The following is a 24,091-nucleotide window of genomic DNA, read 5'->3' as shown; positions in this document are numbered from 1 at the left end:
GCAAACCCTAACATAATTTGGTGTTGAATATGGCTGAGATATTCTCATGCATTGTGGGATTGTTGCTGGCGATGGTGATTGAAGCCTGCCTACAAAGGAATATTTTGCTTTTGCTGGATCGTATTGTGCAGTCCGCTGCTATGACAAGATTTGACAAGAAAGAAATGGGCCATACTCTAGTGATTAACTCAGATACAACACGTCTTGGCTTGCCCTTGCCCGTATCTGTTTTGAGACATGATCTCATAATGTGTAATTGTCTTGCTTTGGTTTGTATGGATGCAGATTTTTTAACTTCAAACAGCGCAAAGTCTTCCATTCATGGTTAAAAGCTTTCTTGCCGATTTGAAGTTGATTGAAGTTGATGAATATGTTTGGCTACAACAAAAGTCAGGGTCTTTGAGTTTGAAAAAACTGAGCCATTATAAATGAGCTGTGCTGGCTACTAGTAGAGCTTTGGTGTTATATCTCTTTTAAAAACACTCATTGCAGATCAGACTCATATTTTTTGCCCGTGGTAGGTTGGTGCAAATTTCTTCTCTATGTTCACTCTTCAAAATACAGCATGGTCAATATGGTGTAGCGCTTAAACCAGGCATGGCCAAACTTGGCCCTCCAGATGTTTTGGGACTACAGTTCCCATCATCCCTGACCACTGGCCTGTTAGCTAGGGATGATGGGAGTTGTAGTCCAAAAACATCTGGAGGGCCAAGTTTGGCCATGCCTGGCTTAGACCATGGGTAGGCAAACTAAAGCCTGGGGGCCGGATCTGGCCCAATCGCCTTCTAAATCTGGCCCGCAGACGGTCCAGGAATCAGCGTGTTTTTACATGAGTAGAATGTGTCCTTTTATTTAAAATGCATCTCTGGGTTATTTGTGGGACATAGGAACTCGTTCATATATATTTTTTCAAAATATAGTCTGGCCCACCACATGTTCTGAGGGATGGTGGACCGGCCCCCTGCTAAAAAAGTTTGCTGACCCCTGGCTTAGACCAAGGAAACCTGGATTCAAATGTCTACACATTCATGATGCTCATAGGCCTAAAATGAGACATTTCTCTGTAAGCAATCTTGGGCATTTTGGAGCAAAGGCAGGATATAAATGTAACAAAAGAATGGTAATAATTACCAAAAATAATTGAGCCTCCATGTCAGTTGGTAACAGTAAGATACCTATTCTTTATAAGGAGATACAGTACTTACGGTGGCGCTGTGGGTTATACCACAGAGCATAGGACTTGCCGATCAGAAGGTCGGCGGTTCGAATCCCCGTGACGGGGTGAGCTCCCGTTGCTCAGTCTCTGCTCCTGCCAACCTAGCAGTTCGAAAGCACGCCAAAATGCAAGTAGATAAATAGGTACCGCTCCGGCGGAAAGGTAAACGGCGTTTCCGTGAGCTGCTCTGGTTCACCAGAAGCGGCTTAGTCATGCTGGCCACATGACCCGGAAGCTGTACACCGGCTCCCTCGGCCAATAAAGCGAGATGAGTGCCGCAACCCCAGAGTTGGCCACAACTGGACCTAATGGTCAGGGGTCCATTTACCTTTACAGTACTTACATGGGATGCTTCCAGGCAACCTGTTTGTTGATCGTTCATCCTAACTTGATAGGCAAAGTCAGCTATTTAGTGAGCATTCATTCTTATTTGTTTGGCAGAAATTAGATGATGTTGTGTCAAAGTGTGTGGTCTTACATTTTCCAGTGTATTTTACTCAGCATTCTGGGGACATGGGTGGCGCTGTGATCAGATGGGCGGGGTATAAATTGTTGTTGTTGTTGTTGTTGTTGTTGTTGTTGTTGTTATTTATCACCCTCTCCTGGTGATCATGGGAATCATCTGGATGCAGTGCATGTCACAAGGTGACCCTTAACCTTGGTCAACCCCAACCAACAACCAGCAGTCAGGCTAATTGATTTCAGGATACACACCTGATGCTTATGTCCAAACCATCTGACATCTGTAGTTAATGAAGCTGTGGCCTTATCCAATCCCAAAATTGCTGTGCTGTGTCCTACATTGTGTAATTGCATGTGCACCATGCCTGCCTCTGGCTGCATTGCAGCCCACATTCTCTATCCAGTAGCGCAAGAGCCCTTGCACCGGCGGATGACAGAGTTTAAACATTGCACAACAAAAGAATCCAACACAGAGTTGGGGGAGCCTGTTGTGCAATCTGATTCTTGTTGTGCAATCTGTTGTGTAATCTTTCGTAACGTACTTGTGTTTTCCCCTTGGGCAACAGCGTATTGTTTTGTGCAATCTGCTGTGAAACAGTCTTTGGGAATGCACTTTTGTTTTCTCTTGTGAAACCACATTCTGCAATCACAACAAGTATACCACTAAGTGACTTTAAATCAGTAATAAAGGTAAAGGGACCCCTGACCATTAGGTCCAGTCGTGGCCGACTCTGGGGTTGCGGCGCTCATCTCGCTTTACTGGCTGAGGAAGCTGGCATACAGCTTCTGGGTCATGTGGCCAGCATGACTAAGCTGCTTCTGGCGAACCAGAGCAGTGCACGGAAACGCCGTTTACCTTCCCGCCGGAGCGGTACCTATTTATCTACTTGCACTGTGATGTGCTTTCGAACTGCTTGGTGGGCAGGAGCAGGGACCGAGCAATGGGAGCTCACCCCGTCGTGGGGATTCAAACCACTGACCTTCTGATCGGCAAGTCCTAGGCTTCTGTGGTTTAACCCATAGCGCCACCTGCGCTAAATCAGTAATACACTGGGCATAATAACCCATTGTCCTTTTGTAATAGTTCAGGAGGCCGTTGTCCTTCCCTGCTCTGTCTGCTTCTACTGTTAGTGCTCCTCCCATTTCAGCAGCCCACTGAGACTTGGAAAGAAAGGGAAATCCAGCTGTGGGTGCATGCCCTTGTTTCAGCGCTGCCAGCATTGCCATGCATCGCATCCATACATTCCATGGCTTCTCTCGCCCTGTCTTTTAGCAGGAAGAGTACAGGTTCCATTTGCTGCTTGAGTGCTCACCTGGACGTGTCCTTCTCACCCTAGGCGAGCTGCAGATTATAAGCCCTGTACGAAACAAAAACTCATTTATATTTCATTTGACATGTACCGAGGTTAAATTAAGCCCTGGCAACAAAGTAAGTTTCAGGGTTGAGCCCTGGCTTGAATTAATCCCTACTGCTGAGCCCGTCACATGAATGTGCTTGAGAACGACATTTTATATTACAATGACTAAACTTTGATACTGAGGAAATTACTCATTTTTATCTGTTTATTGGCGAGATCTCAGACGAAATCTCCTGACCTTTCAACAGATGCAGTTTCTCAGCCATAAAAGGATATCTTTTTATGCTTATTTACTGAATCACTTCAGTAGAATCAGAGTGCGTGGTTTCAAAAATCTTGCTCTGCGTCTTGCAGCAACACATGCCTGGTTTTTTACCACATTGCGAGACGCCCACATGTGGGGTTTGGAACCGTCCTGGTTCCTGCACATTGAATATCAGTCAGATACTGTTTTTTGTGCTTTGTACTCTTATGCATCTAAATTTAAATTTAAAAAACTACAATTCCCATTAATTACAGCACAGCTTGATTGAACAGAGGTAGAGAATCACCCTGTGACTTTGGTCACATATGCACCATGCATTTAGAACACATTAACAGTCATTTCTTCCTCCAACCTTTGTGCAAACAGATCAGGATGAATGCTTAATGAACAGGTCCTCTGGTCATTTCCAGTCATTTCCCTCAAAGCCTCTGGCTGGAAGCAACTGCAGTTCTCTTATAGTGACATGCCCTTCAAGTGATTGTAACATATATATGGAAATGTGACCTGTTAAGTTGTGGGTGAACATATCAGACGACACAGCAATTCTTGAAACAGCTCTTGTTTATTCACAGGCCAGAACAGAACTGAACTGAAGGGTTCAGCCAGCCTGCTTATATAGAGCTCCACTAGAACGCAACAGTAACCATTTTCTGTAACTATCCAATCACTGAACATCACTTTCAATCCCTTATTTGCATATGTGGACCTGAGTGAAAACTATCTACCCTGCTGGCCCAGGGTGAGAACTTCAGTACATAACACCACCATTTGTTGTTGGTGGTGTTTAGGCGTTTAGTGCTGTCCGACTCTTCGTGACCCCATGGACCAGAGCACGCCAGACACTCCTGTCTTCCACTGCCTCCCGCAGTTTGGTCAAACTTTATGTGACCATAAAGGTGGGCTTTAGCCGACTGAAGCCCCATCTCCATCAACACTATTTTTATTTTAATGTATATCCTGCCCTTTCTCCTGGAGGGACCCCAGAGTGGCACTTCAAACCGTCACAGCTTCCCTCAAGGAATCCTGGGAACTGTGATTTGTGAAGGGTGCTGAAAGTTGTGAGGAGACCCCCTATTCCCCTTGCAGGGTTACAATTCCCAGAGTGGTTTAATAATCAGTCCCTCACCCCAGATAACTCTGTCAGTAGTAGGTTCTTAAGTCCATTTTTTATCTATTAAATAGTTTGGTTTTGGGGGGAAAATGTTTCGTTTCCTGTATGGTTATTCTTGAATGCATTTTCCCTTAATCAATAAATACCACTACAGTGGTACCTCAGGTTAAGAACTTAATTCATTCTGGAGGTCCGTTCTTAACCTGAAGATACTATTTTAGTTAATGGGGCCTCCCGCCGCCGCGCGATTTCTGTTCTCATCTTGAAGCAAAGTTCTTAACCCAAGGTACTATTTCTGTGTTAGCGGAGTCTGTAACCTGAAGCATCAGTAACCTGAAGTGCCTGTAACCCAAGGTACCACTATATTAAACATATTTTAAAACCGTTGCACATGTAAAAACAGTTGCATAATTCCAGATATAAAAAAACAGTTTAAAACAACAGCACATGCATAAAATCAATTCTGTTACAAGATAGATACCAACTGGGATACATTTTTTTAGAAGGCAGGTTGAAAGAGGAATGTCAGCGAAACAGCAATAGAGTAGGTGCCATGTTGATACTTAATGAGATAGCAGTATATAAGTAATTTAAAATAATAATTTGCTAAAAATTTGTCTTTTGTGTTCTTTAACAGTGGCTGAGTTTTCTTTCTTTTTCTTTTAGATGAATTGATTTACCAAGCACAATCGCCAGACGAAGGCGCTCTGGTGACTGCTGCCAGGAACTTTGGTTTCATCTTCAAGTCTCGAACTCCTAAGACCATCACGGTGGAAGAAATGGGCAAAGTTGTCACTTACCAGCTGTTGGCAATTTTGGATTTCAATAACACCAGGAAAAGAATGTCTGTGATAGGTACCGAATGCAAATCCCCCTTCCCTCTTGTTTTATATTTGTATTTTGAAAGCATGGTGGTGGAAACAGAGCACTGACTTCTCCAGGAGTGATTTCCCTGCTCAGCGCATGACATGAGAGCTGTGGACATGATCCTAATTCGTATGAAAGAGGTTGGGCAGGGCTTGACTTGGCTGGGAACTGTTGGCATCTGTCTGTCTCGAGAGACAAAGGAGTGGGGCTGCCATTATTGGAGTAGCATTACTTGGTGGCAGGAACAAGGCAGGGCTGTGTTGTTGTTATTGTAGATCACTCTCCAACAAGTGGGTGCTCATAGTACTCAGCATTTGAATATAAAATAGGGACATGGGTGGTGCTGTGGTCTAAACCACTGAGCCTCTTTGGCTTGCCGATCAGAAGGTCGGTGGTTCGAATCCCCACAACAGGGTGAGTTCCCATTGCTTTGTCCCAGCTCCAGCCAACCTAGCAGTTCGAAAGCACGCCAGCACAAGTAGATAAATAGGTACCACTGTGGCAGCAGGAAGGTAAATGGCATTTCTGTGCACTCTGGTTTCTGTCACGGTGTTCCGTTGCACCAGAAGCAGTTTAGTCCTGCTGGCCACATGACCCGGAAAGCCGTTTGTGGATAAATGCTGGCTCCCTCTGCCTGAAAGCGAGATGAGCGCCGCAACCCCGTAGTCACCTTTGACTGGACGTGTGCTGCTCTGGTTCGCCAGAAGCGGCTTAGTCATGCTGGCCACATGACCCGGAAGATGTACGCCTGCTCCCTCGGCCAATAAAGTGAGATGAGCGCCGCAACCCAGAGTTGGCCTCGACTGGACCTAATGGTCAGGGGTCCCTTTACCTTTACCTAACTGTCCAGGGGTCCTTTACCTTTTTTACCTTATAAAATACAAAATAAAGCCTCAGCAATTAAACCATGTATTTGCTGTTTCTGAAGAGAGCCTAGCCAGTTGCCATGCACCTCCATTTTAAATATTTTGATCCATTTTAATAATATAAGCCATAGTTGGACCCAAAGATGCTCTTGAGGTGCCATCGATTTTTCCTGCTTTCCCTTTAACCGCACAACTGCACACTAGGCTTTGCAAAGTTACCAGAAACCTGCTTATGGATTCTCTTGCACAACAATGTTCTGCTGGTGCAAAGAGTTCGCTGGTGGAACAAGTACACCATTAAGTGACTTTCATTTAGCATGACTTTTTGGCTACAAAAACGGGACACATCAGATGTTTCTTATCCCACCATTGGGATCTTGGAAGCCTTTAAACATCAGCTGGGCAAACATCATTCACATGGGTTAAATAATAATATAAGACATATTACTTTCTTTAGCAATATGCTGGAAGCTTTCCGCTGCTATCCGAATTGTGATAGCAGAGAAGTGACAGGCATCTCTTATGGATAATAAATACATAATAAAACCCCTCACAGTTGTCCTTGTTTCCTTAAAAAAGAAAGAAAGAAAAAGTTTGGATAATTATCCTAAGGATATAAACTATACAAGCGAACTGTCATGGCTGAGAAATCTTCCTTTCAAATTGATGGCTGGTGGTGTTTAAAGAACAAAGTGTAAAAATAGCATATAGAGTGAAAACTGCCATACTGAGCCAGGCTCTGACTCTTCTGTATAAACCAACAGCTGCTTTGTTTATCCTGACAGTGGGGAAGCATCTTTGTACACTGGCCTGGCTCAAAATATACCCCACCCTTGTTTCTTTGTGTCCTCTCTTCCCCCGACATCGAGAAAGTTCCCTTAACAGCAGTAAATTAGCACCACATAAAACTACAACTTTGCACCATATCAAACTGCAACGGTGCAGTTAGGTAATTTTAGTTTCTGAACTGAATGGTGTTTTTTTGGGGGGGGCGGGTTGTTCCTTTAGATAGTAGGGTACCCACCCCTGCCTTACAGTAACCCCTTGTGGGAATTGATTAAAATTACTGTTCTAAGAAGGAAAATTAAGAATAGAAGATGGTGACTTTTTAAGCCACATTTATGAACTGATGCAGGTGGTGCTGTGGGTTAAACCACAGAGCCTAGGACTTGCTGATCAGAAGGTCGGTGGTTCGAATCTCCCGCTATGGGGTGAGATCCCGTGCTTGGTCCCTGCTCCTGCCAACCTAGCAGTTCGAAAGCACGTCAAAGTGCAAGTAGATAAATAGGTACCGCTCCGGCGGGAAGGTAAATGGCGTTTCTGTACGCTGCTCTGGTTCACCAGAAGCGGCTTAGTCATGCTGGCCACATGATCCGGAAGCTGTACGCCGACTCCTTCGGCCAATAAAGCGAGATGAGCGCCGCAACCCCAGAGTCGGCCACGACTGGACCTAATGGTCAGGGGTTACCTTTACCTATGAACTGATCAATGCAATATTCCTCACACCACGGTAATCATAAAGTCTTCACAGTTATTTTTGTTGTTCTCTCTTCATTTTCCAGTTCGAAACCCCGATGGACAGATAATTCTTTACTCAAAGGGAGCAGATACTATTTTATATGAAAGGCTTCATCCATCTAGCAAATCTCTCAAGTCTTTAACTTCAGACCATCTTGCGGTATGTCCATATTGTTTAGAAGCCAATGCAAGGGATTCTAAAGTATTAAGTATAAATGAAAAAGACTTTGGCATGCTTCACCCAAACTGATGGTAAAATATCTTTGGGTCGTATTACTTCTGACCGGGGTGGGAAGGAACTTGATTGAATGCTGTCCCCTTCAGTCCAACCTGCTTGTAAAACCTAGCATAGTATGGAGAAGGCTAGCCTAGAATTCTTCTCCCAGAAATCCTTCCTAGGTGCAGGATTCCTTTGTGGGACAACATTAAATCATACAATTATTTGCCTTCAGCTTAAAGTGGCATAGACAGACTTAGTTTTGCTGCATTCTCAGGTAAAGTAGAGTAAGCCATAAGCACAGTTTTGAAGATTTTCTGGAGTAGGAATTTTTATTTGTAATTATTGCTTTTCAGTATACCCCTCAAAGCACCTTTTGCTCAGTTCTTCTGAACTAAAATGACCTTTTAAGGAGAACCCCCCTGAAAAGTTCTTATTTTCTTAAAGGAAAAAGGATTATTTTATTTTTTAAAAAAAGTGTCTACGTTTAACATGAACCATTCCACAATTCTATAACCAAAATAAGCCTTTGACATTTAATATACAATATGTGGATTTGGTAATATTGGTTACAAACAGAACCATTTTTTCCTCTGCAATGGAGCTCTTTTGGCTTTGTTTTAATCTTCTCCAGGATTTTTTTTTAATGAAGGTTAAAATCACAAACATTTTGAATCTTGCATTTAAAATATAGAGACCTTGAATTTTCTTACACTGACCCAGCAAAGTTTATGGAATAGATTTTTGTGAAAACAGAACAACTCTTCCAGACATCTCATGTTTTCATAGCCAGCTAAATTGATTCTGTGGCTTTTTTCTAGCCCATAATATTTTACCTTGTTCAGATTCCTCTTTTCTTATAATTATTAATTTTGAATATTACAAGAAGAAATGCTAAAAATGTTAATAGAGTGTTACAAACCATTCACATTTTCAGCTTGGCAAGGTCAAAATCCAATGTGTTTGCAATTTTCATAGCAAAAGCCAAATTTGCTAGGTTTTGAAAGAAATTCATACTGTTTATATCTAAATTAGCCAAAATATATTTTAGATAATAAAACAAAATGACTTGCTATTTGGAGTTTATAAGATGGCTCCAAGTGAAATTACTGTTGTCAGAACAATAAACCTCAGCCTTCGAGAAATAAGGAATGGGTGTTTATGGGAATTCATAATTTTATAATGGAAATACAATAGAAGAAGGTCTAAATTAGCTGGTGTGCATCTCTGAGCATTTAACGCACCAGATGTTCAGATTTTTACATTTGTATGCATGATTTTGGTGTTTGTGTGTGTGTGTGTTTTGCTTCGTGTAGTTTTCACATATTATTTGTCAAGTTCAGATTAGGTTTCTTCTTATGTTTAGGAAATACTAATAGTAATAATGATAATGATAAGTGGTATCCAATGCCATCATTCTGTTAACACAAGGGTTTATGCTTGCACAATGGAAATTTAACTCCCTCTCATTGCCCTGCATGCACTGTGCACCCTCCCCAAACCTGCTCCCAAGGCTTTGTTGATACCTCCCAAACAGATTTAGGGGGCAGATGGAGGGAGGAGAGGTGGAGGAAGGTTTTGTTGCACAAGCAGAAATCATTGCACTAACAGAATGTGTGAGTTAGCAGAATTCAACGGCCAGGTTGCTCACTGGAACAAGACGGTTTGAGCATATTACACCGATCCTGGTCCAACTGCATTGGCTACCAATTAGTGTCTGCTCCCAATTCAAAGTGCTGGTTTTGACCTATAAAGCCTTAAACAGCTCAGGACTGCAATACCTCAAGGACCGCCTCTTTCCATATGAACCTACCCAGACCCTGAGATCACCTTCTGAGGCCCTTCTTCGTGTGCCCCTCCTCAAGAGGTCCGGAGGGTGGCAACACAAGAACGGGGCCTTCTCTGTAGTGGCTCCCCGTCTGTGGAAGGCTCTCCCCAGGGAAGTTTGCCTGGCCCCTTCATTATACACCTTTAGACGCCAGGCAAAAAAGTTCCTCTTTAACCAGGCCTTCGGTTGATCCGATTTACATCCTATGCCCTTTTAAAATGTGTTTGTTTGTGTGTGGGGGGGGGGTGTCAGATAGTAGATTTATTGCTCAGATAAGTCCTGGCGTCCAGCCCGCTTCGGCTACGCAGCTCTGCTGGACTTCAAAGGCCACATTCCAAAGGTTCTGAGCAAACACAGAGTTTACGCAGCAGCAAGAGAAAGCTGCAAAAAGCTTCTTCAGAGCTTTCTTCAGTGTGCTAAAATAAAGTCCACTCAGGATATTAGCAGCTAGAAGCAGTTTATTTACAGCAGACTATCCATTATCGTCCACAGCGAACAGCATCGTGAAAAACACGTCCTCTCTCCTCAAAAGCGAAAGTAGTGAAAAAAAGAACAAAGGCTGGAGACTCTCGGACATGACGTAGAATCTCCCCCCTCCCAACAGTGGACAGTGCGTACATTCTGAGCTGTTTAACCCTGTAAGCTCAGGTTCTCCTCACACCCCCTCTCGCGCTGCACCACTGTGGGGGGAGTAAGTACAGAACTTACCCCCAACTCCAAACCACCACAAAACTCCCCATGACGCTGGAAGCTTAAAGGTTTGGTGAATCCATCGGCCAGGTTACTGTGACTGGCACAATACTTCAGCCGAATCAAACCTGACTGAACACTCTGACACACATTTTGGAACCTTATGTCCAGATGCTTGGTTCGGGCCTTAAATTGTGCAGATTCAGCCAATTTCAAACAAGGTTGATTGTCTTCCCAAACCATGATGGGCAAGCTACAATCCCCATAGATCTCTTGCACCAAGCATCTATAGAACTCTAGTTCCCGGCACAAATCTGACAGTGCACTGAATTCAGCTTCAGTAGAAGACAGCGCAATGAGACTTTGCTTCCGGGACTTCCACCCAACTAGTGACTTCCCAAACTTTACCACCAACCCAGACACAGACTTGCGGTCCTGCGAATTCGCCCAGTCACTGTCCGCATAGCATGTGAGCTTCGCGTCACCTTCAGCTGGCAGCTTAAGACAGAAGTCTTTGGTATGCTGCAGGTAGCGCAGTACCCGCTTGATACCCTGCCAAGCACTCACACTGGGCTTTGACGCTTCCCTACTTAGCAGATTGGTAGCAAAGGCAATGTCTGGTCTGCTCCATTGGGACTGATACAACAGACTACCTAGAGCTGACTGAAAGAGCTCAGCATTCTCAAACTCGACACTTTCTGCTTGCTGGCTATCTTTCACGAAGTTCGTCTCCATGGGTGTCCGAACTCCTGCACAATCGGACATTCTGAACTTCTCAAGCAACTGTTCAATCTTGCCTTTCTGACTGAGCAAGAAGCTACCATCCTCAGTTCTCGCTATCTGCACGCCTAGGTAGATCTTTACTGCACCCAGGTTCTTGAGCTGAAACCGCTTCCCAAGCTCTTTGGCAAACGTCTGCACCTGTTTGTCTGCCTTTCCAATATGGATGATGTCATCAACAAAAAATAACACCAGTTCCTGTGTGTCTCCTGATCCTCTAAGGAACAAGCAACTGTCAGCAAGACTCTTCCTGAAACCTAGCTTCTCCAAAGCTTCGTTCAGGCACACGTTCCAATTCCTGGCCGACTGTTTCAGGCCGTAAATTGACTTGTGAAGTTTCCACACAGTACCTCGTTCATTGCCCTCAAACCCTGGAGGAGGAAGCATGTACAAATCCTCCTGGAGGTCTGAGTTCAAGTAAGCAACGTCCACATCAAAATGATGCACCAGCAACCCTCTTTGTGCAGCTATGGCCAAAAGCAAACGTAGAGATTCACTCCTACAGGTGGGAGCATACGTTTCCGTGTAATGCAACCCCCTGCGCTGCGTGAATCCTCTGACCACTAATCTGGCCTTATACTGCTGTTCTCCTGTCGCTGTGGGCTTAAGACGGTAAACCCAGCAGCTACCCACGGCTTTTTCGCCCATCGGCAACTTCGTGAGGGAGAACACACCTAGAGACTCCATTGAGTTCATCTCCTTCTGCATCGCCTCATGCCATTTCCTGGCTTCTTCCTGAGGCAGTTTCTGAACATCTTCAAAACTCTCAGGTTCACACTGTGCCATTCCGACCCACACGCTAGTGACAGCAAACCTTTCAGGAGGCTTCCCCTTGGTTGTCCGAGCAGAACGGCGCAGCACCACTTCAGGAACCTCCTCTGACCCACTGGGGCCAGCCAGAATGTCCTTGGCATCAGAGAGCTCCCCCTCTGACTTACTGCGCCTTCTGGACTTCTCAGCCGAACCTGTGGGGGAAGATGGAGCACTGCGTTGCTCAATCTTCACAGCCTTGGGAGAAGTTCTCCCCTCTGCCTGCACTGGGTCTGAACTCTGAGCCTCGGCTGCAGGTTCAACCTCTTCCTCACCTTCATCGGCAGAGTCAAACAGACTCTCTGACAGGATGTCAGGGTTCCCATGTATCCTAGCCCAACCACTCTGCTCACAGAATTCAGCACTGTTGCTGAGCAGAATCCTGGACTGATTCCCTGACGGATAAGCAAACCTCCACCCCTTGGTCCCTGGCTCATACCCACAGAAAATCATCTTTTGGGACTTGGGTTCACCTTTCTTGCGTTTGGCCTTTGGTATGAGGACCCAAGCCTCACAACCAAAAACACGAAAGTAGTGAACTTTCGGTTGCTTTCCGTGCAACAAGAAGTACGGGGTGTCACCTACCACTGAACTGAACGACATGTTCAGAATAAAGTTGGCCGTTCGCCAAGCCTCCCCCCAAAAATGCTGTGGGAGCCTGGCATCAAACAAAAGAGCTGCGGACATCTCCCCTAGAGTCCTGTTCCGTCTTTCCGCAATCCCATTCTGTTGGGGAGAGTGCGGAGAGGACAATCTGTGTTGAATCCCCTTTTTGCGGAAGAAACTTTGCAGTGCAGACCCGGTGAACTCCCCACCGCAATCGCTCTGAAAGCTTTACACCCGTGTGGAAAACTGCAGTTCCACAGCCGCAATCCAGTCTTTGATTAGCGGTGCAGCCTCACTTTTGTGTTGGATCGTGAAGGTCCAAGAATTCCGAGTATGGTCATCAATCAGAACCAGCGCATATTTGGCTCCGCCCAAACTGGTCACAGACATGGGACCTGACAAATTTGCATGAATTAATTGAAAAGCCCTAGTGGTCACCCTCTCAGACCTTGGGTATGTGCACGTTTTTACCTTTGCAGACTTGCACGCTCTGCAATCTAGAAACATAGCACAAGGTTTCATTTTGCACCCTTGCGTACACTCTGGGATCTTCTTCACTGACCCCCAGGACACGTGAGCCATGCGTCGGTTCCATAAGTGAGCACACGCCTCATAAACTGGAACGTTGGCACACTGTGCTTGAGCCACCTCCGTGTCACCTGTACCTGCAAAAGAAGCATTTATCACAAACAACCTGTCTTTACATTCAACACTGACTAGGTGCTGTCCATTCTTAGAAATAGAACACTTATTGTTCTCAAAACACACTTTGTAGTTCTCAGCAAGAAGGGCGCTGACAGACAGCAACGCGCAAGACAGTCCTGGAACAACAAAAGCCTGGATCGAATCCTGTAAGAAAGAACAAAACAGTGAGCCAGTCTGCGTGAGTGTTTAGTCCCATCTGCTAAACACACAGTCTTTCCAGAAGTTACAGAGGTGCAGTTCTCCAGGAATCCTGCAGATGGCACTAAGTGATGAGACGCTCCACTGTCTACCACAAAAGTCAGCACAGCATCCTGTTGACAACTCTTGACTGCAGCCATAGAGGCTGCCAAATGTTTACATTCAGTGTCTCTGCCAGCTGCCTTCGGCTTGCCTTTCCCACGCTTTGAAGCAGAGCTCTTTATCTGGTTGCTACGGGAGACGGCCTTCAGCTGTTCCGGTGCCTTGACTGGACAGTCTCTCACCAGATGGGAGGGGGATCCACAGCGATAACAGCGGCGACGCGAAACAACAGCCCTCCCAGCTCCCTCTTCAGCCATTCCTTTGTTCCCAGCACCCCCACCTTTGGGTGCACAGCCTGGGCCTGCACGCTCCCCAGCACTCTGGTTGTAGGCCTCAACATCACACGGCCCCTCGGAGACAAAGCAGCTACTCCCAGCTGTAACTTCAGGAACATGGCCAGCAGCCCCCTCTGGGCTCTCCGCTTCCTCCCTGCTCTCGGCTTTCTCCTGGCCCTGGTCTCCTGCTGAGCTTGCACACAGACTCCTCAGCAACTGCCAAGCGGCCTGAGTCGACTCAACGCCCTCCACGTGGGGCAACAGCGAAGCGTTCACGCTTGCTTTCAACATGCAGAGCTCCCGTTGCATTCTCTGCTGTCTATCCTCCAGCAAAGCAGCCTCATCTTCAGAAGCAAGTGGCATGGGTGGGGCCGGCTCCTTCTGGGCTATGCTCTAGAGCCCTGTGGCCAAAAACCACCCCCTTACTCTTCTTGACCAGTCCTCCCAATTTTGCTGATTTAATCTCTCAAAGGGGACATTGAAACTCTCCTGGAGTTCTGCCATCTCCTCCCCCGGTCCCCCCTTGGGGCTGTGGAGTACTCACGCGTACTAAACCGGCTCCGAGGAGGCTTCTGGCGTCCCTTTGCAGCACACAGCTCTCCACAGCTCTCCACCAGACATCAAAGCAGCTTCCTCTAATTGCAATTACCGTCCATAACCTGTCCTTCTACAAGGAAGGCTCAAGCAGTATGTGGACCGAGAACTCCCAGAAGTGCAAGCTGGATTTAGAAGAGGCAGAGGAACCAGAGACCAAATTGCAAACATGCGCTGGATTATGGAGAAAGCTAGAGAGTTCCAGAAAGACATTTACTTCTGCTTCATTGACTATGCAAAAGCCTTTGACTGTGTCGACCATGGCAAACTATGGCAAGTTCTTAAAGAAATGGGAGTGCCTGATCACCTCATCTGTCTCCTGAGAAATCTCTATGTGGGACAAGAAGCTACAGTTAGAACTGGATATGGAACAACTGACTGGTTCAAAATTGGGAAAGGAGTACGACAAGGCTGCATTTTGTCTCCCTGCTTATTTAACTTATATGCAGAATTCATCATGCGAAAGGCTGGGCTGGATGAATCCCTAGCCGGAATTAAGATTGCCGGAAGAAATATCAACAACCTCAGATATGCAGATGATACAACCTTGATGGCAGAAAGTGAGGAGGAATTAAAGAACCTTTTATTGAGGGTGAAAGAGGAGAGTGCAAAATATGGTCTGAAGCTCAACATCAAAAAAACGAAGATCATGGCTACTGGTCCCATCACCTCCTGGCAAATAGAAGGGGAAGAAATGGAGGCAGTGAGAGAGTTTACTTTCTTGGGCTCCATGATCACTGCAGATGGTGACAGCAGCCACGAAATTAAAAGACGCCTGCTTCTTGGGAGAAGGGCAATGACAGGCCTAGACAGCATCTTGAGAAGTAGAGACATCACCTTGCCAACAAAGGTCCGTATAGTTAAAGCCCAGTAGTGATGTATGGAAGTGAGAGCTGGACCATCAAGAAGGCTGATCGCCGAAGAATTGATGCTTTTGAATTATGGTGCTGGAGGAGACTCTTGAGAGTCCCATGGACTGCAAGAAGATCAAACCTCTCCATTCTGAAGGAAATCAGCCCTGAGTGCTCACTGGAAGGACAGATTGTGAAGCTGAGGCTCCAGTACTTTGGCCACCTCATGAGAAGAGAAGACTCCCTGGAGAAGACCCTGATGTTGGGAAAGATGGAGGGCACAAGGAGAAGGGGGCGACAGAGGACGAGATGGTTGGATAGTGTTTTCGAGGTTACCAGCATGAGTCTGACCAAGCTGCGGGGGGCAGTGGAGGACAGGAGTGCCTGGCGTTCTCTGGTCCATGGGGTCACGAAGAGTCGGACACGACTAAACGACTAAACAACAACAACCTGTCAGATAGTAGATTTATTGCTCAGATAAGTCCTGGCGTCCAGCCCGCTTCGGCTACGCAGCTCTGCTGGACTTCAAAGGCCACATTCCAAAGGTTCTGAGCAAACACAGAGTTTACGCAGCAGCAAGAGAAAGCTGCAAAAAGCTTCTTCAGAGCTTTCTTCAGTGTGCTAAAATAAAGTCCACTCAGGATATTAGCAGCTAGAAGCAGTTTATTTACAGCAGACTATCCATTATCGTCCACAGCGAACAGCATCGTGAAAAACACGTCCTCTCTCCTCAAAAGCGAAAGTAGAGAAAAAAAGAACAAAGGCTGGAGACTCCCGGACATGACGTAGAATCTCCCCCCTCCCAACAGTGGGCAGTGCGTACATTCTGAGCTGTTTAACCCTGTAAGCTCAGGTTCTCCTCACAGGGTGATGGTTATTGGGTTTCTGTTTTTATTTTTATTAGGTGTTTTGTGGTTTTCTATCTTGATTTTATTCTGTGATAAACTTGATTTTCCCTGAGACCCCCAGTTATAGAGCAGTACAGTGGTACCTCAGGTTACATACGCTTCAGGTTACATACGCTTCAGGTTACAGACTCCGCTAACCCAGAAATAGTACCTCGGGTTAAGAACTTTCCTTCAGGATGAGTACAGAAATCGTGCAGTGGCGGCGCGGTGGCAGTGGGAGGCCCCATTAGCTAAAGTGGTGCTTCAGGTTAAGAACAGTTTCAGGTTAAGAACAGACCTCCGGAATGAATTAAGTACTTAACCCGAGGTACCACTGTATATAAATTCAATGAATAAAACAAAATAAAAAATATTTTGGATAGAAATCACTAACTTTACAGTGTGCAGAGCACTCCATGTACATTATCTCATCATAGTCATTGCAGCCACCCTGCAAGATAGGTCAGTATTATTATATTCATATTGCACATGTGGGGAGAGGCTAAAGGAGAGTAGCTTGCCCAAAGCCACTGAGAGAGTTTGTGGCAGAGGTGATATATGAACCGATGACTTCCGGATTTACAGTTCAGTCTCTGCAATAGCTAACTTTGCAAACCTAGGGCATTGCCTGTGATGCAGCTCCCTTGTTGAAGCTAAGAAGGTCTGGGGCTGTTCTCTAATTGAAGCAGTGGAGTTTGGTCCACGGGGACAAACAGGAGACAGTTTTGCCCTGGTAGAACTCAGTAGGGAGGGAGATGAAGACAAACCTTGAGTTAGTTGGCTTCACTAGTCATCGGTCTCCATTGTCGGTCTCCATTGACTTCTGGAAAACCCTGAATGGAAGACTGGTAGGGTAGAAATTTATTAAATAAATACATAAATCAGTTTCCACCAATCAAGTTGCTGGGACTTCAGCTTTCCCAAATGACTGCTGAAATCTGGATCCTAGCAGCCCAGATCAGAACTAACCATAATTTTGCGTGTGCGGTTTTTCACAGAAAACGAGAATCAACCATTGAAGTTCCACTTTGAAGGAACTGTAGGTGTAGGAAGGGGGCGAGTTTTTGCAGTTTCACGTCAAAATAACCTAAACTAGGATATTGCCTTGAAATTTAGCATCTTTTGTGACTTCATTACTTAAAAGGAGGGGAGGGCAGAGTGTGGAATAAAAGGCTGTTTTAATTAGCAGACATCTTACAACATGTTTGTATTTTTGTTCTGGACAAATAATAGGAGTTTGCTGGAGAAGGCCTTCGGACTTTAGTTCTGGCTTACAAAAATGTGGATGAAGAGCAATTTCAGGAGTGGCTTGAAGTTTATCAGAAGGCCAGCAGTTTGCAAGAGAATAGGGATGAACTGCTCGCTTCAGCATATGAAAGCATTGAGAGAGACCTGAAGGTATTGCAAGTCAACTTGCAGGGGGAAATATTTTGTGTATTTACTTGAGTTAATTATTCTATCCGCCTGATGCTTTTCCATTAGAAAAATTGATCAAGGTGACATTTCTTTTAGATAAATGAAACAATTAAAATACATTAAAAAAAAATCAAAACAACAATAAACATCCAAAACACTGAATCATCACTTTAAAGTCCAGAATGGGCATGACCTATTAGGCAAACCTTGGACTGGAAAATATTTAACAAATAAAAAGGACATCAGATTTACATAGGGCATCACAGGTTATTTCCAAGTTTGGTTAAGAATGTAAGAAGATAAAGGTAAAAAAAAAAAAGGTAAAGGACCCTTGGACGATTAAGTCCAGTCAAAGGCGACTATGAAGTTGTGGTGCTCATCTCACTTTTCAGGCTGATGGAGCCAGTGTTTGTTCACAGGCAGCTTTCCAGGTCATGTGGCCAGCAGGAATAAACTGCTTCTGGCGCAACGGAACACTGTGATGGAAACCAGAGCGCACGGAAATGCCATTTACCTTCCCACCACAGTGATACCTATTTATCTACTTGCACTGGCATGCTTTTGGACTGCTAGGTTGGCAGGAGCTGGGACAGAGCAACGGGAGCTCACCCTGTCGTGGAGATTGCGATCTACTGGTTGATCCCCGGGAGGTTGGGGTCGATCGCTGTCGATCGCAGGCTCTTTTTCCTTTGTGATCGCCCCCTCGCCCCGCTCTCCATTTGCTCATGATCGCTAGAACGGAAGACGGAGTCTCCATTGCGAGGCTGTTTGTTTCCTGACTGATCTTTTGGTGAGCTTCCTTTTCCTTTCCCCCCTAAAGAAAGCTCATCATTATTTGACCTGTCTCCTTAAAAAAAGTCAACAACTTTTTCTTTCCCCCGTAAAAAAAGTTCAACAACTTTGACCTGAACCCCCCAAAAGGTCAGCAAGTTTGAATTTCCTCCCTAAAACTAAGAAAAGCTCAACAACTTTGACCTGAACCCCCCACCCCCACCCCAAAAGGGGTAGATCACTGCCAGTTTTTTATTCTGTGAGTAGATCGCAGTCTCTTGTGAGTTGGATGTCCCTGTGTATAGGAAGCTGCCTTGCACTGAGTCGAACCTTTGCTCCATCTAGCTCAATATTATCTAAACCAGGAGGTGCCAATCTTCTTAGGCCCATCGACACATTTGGATTTTTGAGTGAGTACCATAGATGTCACCTCCTCTGGTCACCCAGAATAGTCCCCACGCCACCACATATAGATACAAGGGACCTGGGTAAAATATCCCTGTAAGACTCAAGGTGTTATTATGGGAATTTACATTATGCTGAGAAGTTTGAAATTGTATCAGGAATGAAAGACATGTTGCCCAGACCTCATGCTTGTTTGTTAACATTTTTTCAACTGATCTATTCTGCTTCCTCACGAAGCTATTGGGAGCCACAGCTATAGAAGATAAATTGCAAGAAGGAGTTTCAGAAACCATTGAACGCTTATCGCTGGCAAACATTAAGATCTGGGTACTAACGGGAGACAAACAAGGTAGGTTTTCAGTTTTATGTATCAACTGATTCTCTGTGGAGGGGTACCAGAAGGGCTTCAATTCAGTGAACGTGGTTATTTTCCAATGTGGTACAATGGTTAGAGCAGTGGTTCCCAACCATTTTTGGCCATGCCCCACCTAAGAATCTCTAAAATCCTGATGTCCCACCCCACCCTCTGACATATAATTCTTATTATTCAAAAAGTGAACTCCTATTCACGTGGAGGAAGCCTAAAAGGCCATTCACTGTGAATAGCTCATTCTCAAATTGCCCCCCTTAAAAATCAAATGTGGTGCCCCACATTGGGAACCACAGGGTTAGAGTATCAGACTAGGACCAAGGAGATTCAAATCTCCACTCGGACATAAAGCTCACTGGAAGACAGGCTATTCATTATTTCTTAGCCTAAACCACCACATAGGGCAACCTTTTTGAGTCCACAGCTCCCTTAACCAACTTCATTTTTTCTGCGGCACCCCTGTGGGGCTCAGGAGCCCAGTTATGTCACCCACACCCCTTGCCTGCGCAGCTGGCAGCGTCTTGTCCTTTTCTGAACACCCTCCCTTGTGGAGTGTTCCCTCAGCCTCCTCTCCTCTCGCCTCTCCTTGGGAGTCCCCTGGGCAGCCGCTGCTGCCATGCCTGGTCTCTGAGCTGCCCCCCCCCCCGCCCCAAAGAGAGATGCCTTCCAGAGGCATCATTCGCCTGCGGAGCTTATAGCCAGGACTGCTGCAATAAACAGCTGTGCAAGCCTTTGGAAGGCAAAGACACAAAAAGAGAGAGGAGGGAGGGAGGGAAGGAAAGAGGGACAGAGGCCAGCATTGCATCTATGACTGTCTTTCAAGGCACCCCCGGGTGCCACGGCGCACTGGTTGTAAACCACTGACACAGGGTATTGTGTGTGTGTGGACATGAGCTCCGTGGAAACAGGGGTATGCTATGAATGCAATATATGAACAAAATACAGGGAGGAGTAGGGCAGAGTTTGAGCAATAGGGTCTATTTCTCTTTTAAGTGTAACTTTTTAATACAGTGGACCATCTGGATACGAATTAAATTCGTTCCAGGGGTCAGTAAGTTAAAGGGACCCCTGACCATTAGGTCCAGTTGTGGCCGACTCTGGGGTTGCGGTGCTCATCTTGCTTTATTGGCCGAGGGAGCCGGCGTACAGCTTCCGGGTCATGTGGCCAGCATGACTAAGCCGCTTCTGGCGAACCAGAGCAGCACACGGAAACTCTGTTTACCTTCACGCTAGAGTGGTACCTATTTATCTACATGCACTGGTGTGCTTTCGAACTGCTAGGTTGGCAGGAGCAGGGACCGAGCAATGGGAGCTCACCCTGTCACGGGGATTCAAACCGCCAACCTTCTGATCGGCAAGTCCTATGCTCTGTGGTTTAACCCACAGCGCCACCCACGTCCCATTCCAGGGGTCAGTACTTAACCTGAAAAGTCTGTAACTGGAAGCGCTGCTTCTGTGCACATACGCGCACAGCGAAACCTGAAAGTATACACTTCCGAGTTTGCCGTGTTCACAACCCGAAAGTCACATATCCACTGTAATAATGTTTATTAGTTTTCAATTACAATAATCCAATAATAGCCTCATTATAACAATGCCAAATTATATTACAATTACTAATACCAATCATTCAGATGCCAAATGATATAATTTAGGTGGCCCCCTGGGTGCTAGAATTGATGGTTTGGTGATTTACTTTAATTCTGCATTCCAAAATCTTATTAATTTCAGTTACACTCCAGTCAAAATAACAATCCCTTATACAACAACTGAAATATTCACACTTTCCATTTGTATTGACACATTAAATGATTGATAAAACTACAGGTGAAGCATTCAAACAATATCCTTGTTCTTCCTGTGTGTGGCAATTATTCTGTCCATGATGTTTCTTCCTGTCCTTGTAAAATATTATGTCTATCTCTTCCTGGTTGTTGCTGCTATCCATCATGCCTTGGGCAGAGCTAATATCCCATTGTTGTTTCAAAAGTTCTCCATTGCTCCGTCCCGTGGTTGATTGTTTTGCAACTTCAACAGCAGCTGCAAAAATCAATAAACACCCTGTTCTCGCCATTTCTCCATTTCTCTTTTAAGTGTATCTAGACTGCAAACTTAAACTAGTTAGTTCTACTCAGAGGTAGACCCACCAAAATGAATGGACTGACGTTAGTCATGTACATTAATTTCAGTGGGTCTGCTTTGAGTAAACCTTAGTTGACTATCACCTTCTGTGAGCACTGTGCTCAAACAACAACATGAAAGGATCTTTGGTAAATCTGGGCATCCATAGCCCACTCTGGCAAAAGAATTTGAGATCTTTGAGCCCAAAGTAACATGTGAACCAGTCCTTCAACCATTTATTGTGGCACTCACAGGCATGATTTATTAGGGACTACTGACTAAGATTGGTTTGAGATAGCCAACTATTTTTGACATTATTTAACCTGTCCTAACACTTGCTCCTCTTCCTTCCCTTGTCTCATTCTGTTAATCATCACAGCGGAAAGGGAGAGAGGCTGGCGGTTAGAATTTCACTTTGCAACCTTCTCGTGTGTTCCATTGTATTTTTTTATGGGCTGGCATACAGATTCCCGCCACATAAATGGTCCCATTTGGCAGCCTTTTGGTTTACACTTCCCTCAGAATTTACACTTTCCATTAGTTCACAAGAGGGGGGAGATTGACACACATAACTCGTGGAATTTTTTCCTTGCTCCGTTTAAGTCATAAAAACAAAAAGAAATGTGGTTGTTCATCCTGTGTAAATTATTAGGCTACAGATCAACACTCTTTGCCTTGCCTGGGGGTGAATAAGAATTTCCTCCAGTCAGTCAGACAGTGAAGTCTTATTGTATTGTTCCTCCTACTGTGATATCCGCCACCATTTTATTAATCCAATTTTACAAACTATGTCAGGAAGATCTGAAGTGTTTTATATCAATTATCTTTTGGCAGACCAGTTTCCAGAGACCACTGCCAAGGTAACTAGTTTTTGTGTGGCAGCAATAGCTTGTCAGTGCAGGCTCTTGTCTTAATTTTAGAATTATCAACACCTTACCTTGATTTTAACCATTTTAATATAATTATTTTATATTTCTCATTTTTAAAAAAATATCTTACATCGTTTTTAACTCCACTTTTAATAGTACACAACGTATTTTGTTGTGTTCTATGTACTTTGTTTTCTTCTTTTCTTCTCTACTGGTCATTGACTGAAATTTTATATATATATGAAATAACACGCATCAGGATAAACACATGCACAGGTTCTCATGTTGTCCAAAGTCAAGTTCTTCTTTCATCTTCCTTCATGAGATCTTGCCCATCTTTCTTGCTTTTTTTAGAAACGGCTATGAACATTGGTTATTCCTGCAACATGCTTACTGATGCCATGGATGAGATTTTCATAGTAGAGGGCCACACAAAAGCAGAAGTATATGAAGAACTAAGGTAAAACTATTATAAAGCAATTATTGGGTTGTACTCAAAATATCTTATTTGTTTCTTCATTCTCCTGTTCCTCACTAGAAAATCCTAAATGTTCAAGGTGGTGTCAGGTGTTACAATAACTTCAGCTGAAAAGGGAAAATGCATGTCGTCTTCTTCTTTGGAGATCACTTGTAGCAGAGTAAGATTGTCCTCCTGACTGTGGAGGCCAATTCTGGATCCACACGTCCTTCCACAATGAGGCATAGGTTTCTGGGCAGGAGTTGATCACGGTGAGGGTTTGCCAAGCGTGTCTTCCTCTTAGCTCATTTCTCCCTTTTGTCCTGAGTTTGAGCATCTTCACAGCCCATGACACCTTTGGTAAAGGCTGTTCTCCAACTGGAGCGCTCGCAGGCCAGTGTTTCCCAGTTGTCGGTGTTTATAGTACATTTTAAAGATTTGCCTTGAGAGACCCTTTAAACCTCTTTTGCTGACCACCAGCATTACACTTCCATTTTTAAGTTCAGAATAGAGTAGTTGCTTTGGAAAATAATAATCAGGCATCCGCACAACATGACCAATCCAATGAAGTTGATGTTGAAGAACCATTGCTTGATCATTGAATGTATCATTGCATGTATCCTTTATGGGGAGATATGCAGGCTTAAAACATTTAGAGAGCCTACACATTTCTCCATGTGCAAAATGCACAAATTCCTTGTTTGGAAAGAACAACATTGGTGGAAACTGGAAGTGTGAATCCATGTGTGTATCTAACTTTTGCCACGTGCTGTAGTATCTGAAACTTCCTTCTCCTTGTGCCAGCAATTGCTGACTTGCTGGCACTTAAGTGGCCGTTGGTTGGGGCTACAAGCTAGAAAAAATTTTAGTTTTGCTTTTATTTTGCTATACAATATATTGAGTTTCAATAGTTTAATGGTGGATTTTTCAAACTAATTCTATGATATTTGATGAAGTTGGCTATAGCTGCAAAGGTTGAGGCTGTGGCCAACATTTTTTTTATCATACCATATTTTTCTTTGTGTATGCCTTGAGAAAAAATGCTAGTGGAGTAGGACATCTGGGCAAGGTGTTTGTGCCCCTAATTGGTGTTCCACTTCCACTTTTGCCGAAAATGGGTTTCTGGTAACAGAGGAACTCAAACTCAATTTCTCATAATCATCCACAACAGTGTAAGAATAGCAGTGCTTGAGAAGTTCATATTCAAAAGGAGCCAGATCCAATTCACCCTCAGTTCAATTGACAGTTTAGTTCATGATTCATTCCCATGATCCTTGGCATTTTGTCCCCTGCCGCCGCCTTTCAAATTTTAAGTATAAAATATACTTAAGAAGGTGGGTGGGTGGGACTCAACACATGCACACACAGAACCACAGTGTGAGGTGAACAGTTGTTTTGTTTGTTTTCCTCAACCATTATAATCTTGAAGCATAAACAGCAGCATCACTTTTCAGACAAGTAAAAATGGTAAAAGCA

At 44.6% G+C, this 24,091-nt stretch overlaps 1 protein-coding gene across 1 annotated transcript in view; it reads left to right on the top strand.

Annotated features, from left to right (window-relative positions):
• The window catches only part of ATP8B4 (ATPase phospholipid transporting 8B4 (putative)), a 124,672-nt gene that overhangs the window by 79,398 nt on the left and 21,183 nt on the right, over nt 1-24,091 (top strand). Inside the window, exons 17-21 of the mRNA XM_079953175.1 lie at nt 5,079-5,267; nt 7,708-7,823; nt 17,440-17,604; nt 19,036-19,147; nt 22,513-22,618. Of these exons, the coding sequence (XP_079809301.1) occupies nt 5,079-5,267; nt 7,708-7,823; nt 17,440-17,604; nt 19,036-19,147; nt 22,513-22,618 (688 nt within the window). The remainder of the gene's footprint in view (nt 1-5,078; nt 5,268-7,707; nt 7,824-17,439; nt 17,605-19,035; nt 19,148-22,512; nt 22,619-24,091) is intronic.

The sequence above is a fragment of the Podarcis cretensis genome (genome assembly GCF_951804945.1).
Source record: "Podarcis cretensis genome assembly, chromosome: 14".
Taxonomy (NCBI): Eukaryota; Metazoa; Chordata; class Lepidosauria; order Squamata; family Lacertidae; genus Podarcis; species Podarcis cretensis.
The sequence above is the reverse complement of the archived record's forward strand: the minus strand, read 5'-3'. Positions and strand labels throughout refer to the sequence as shown.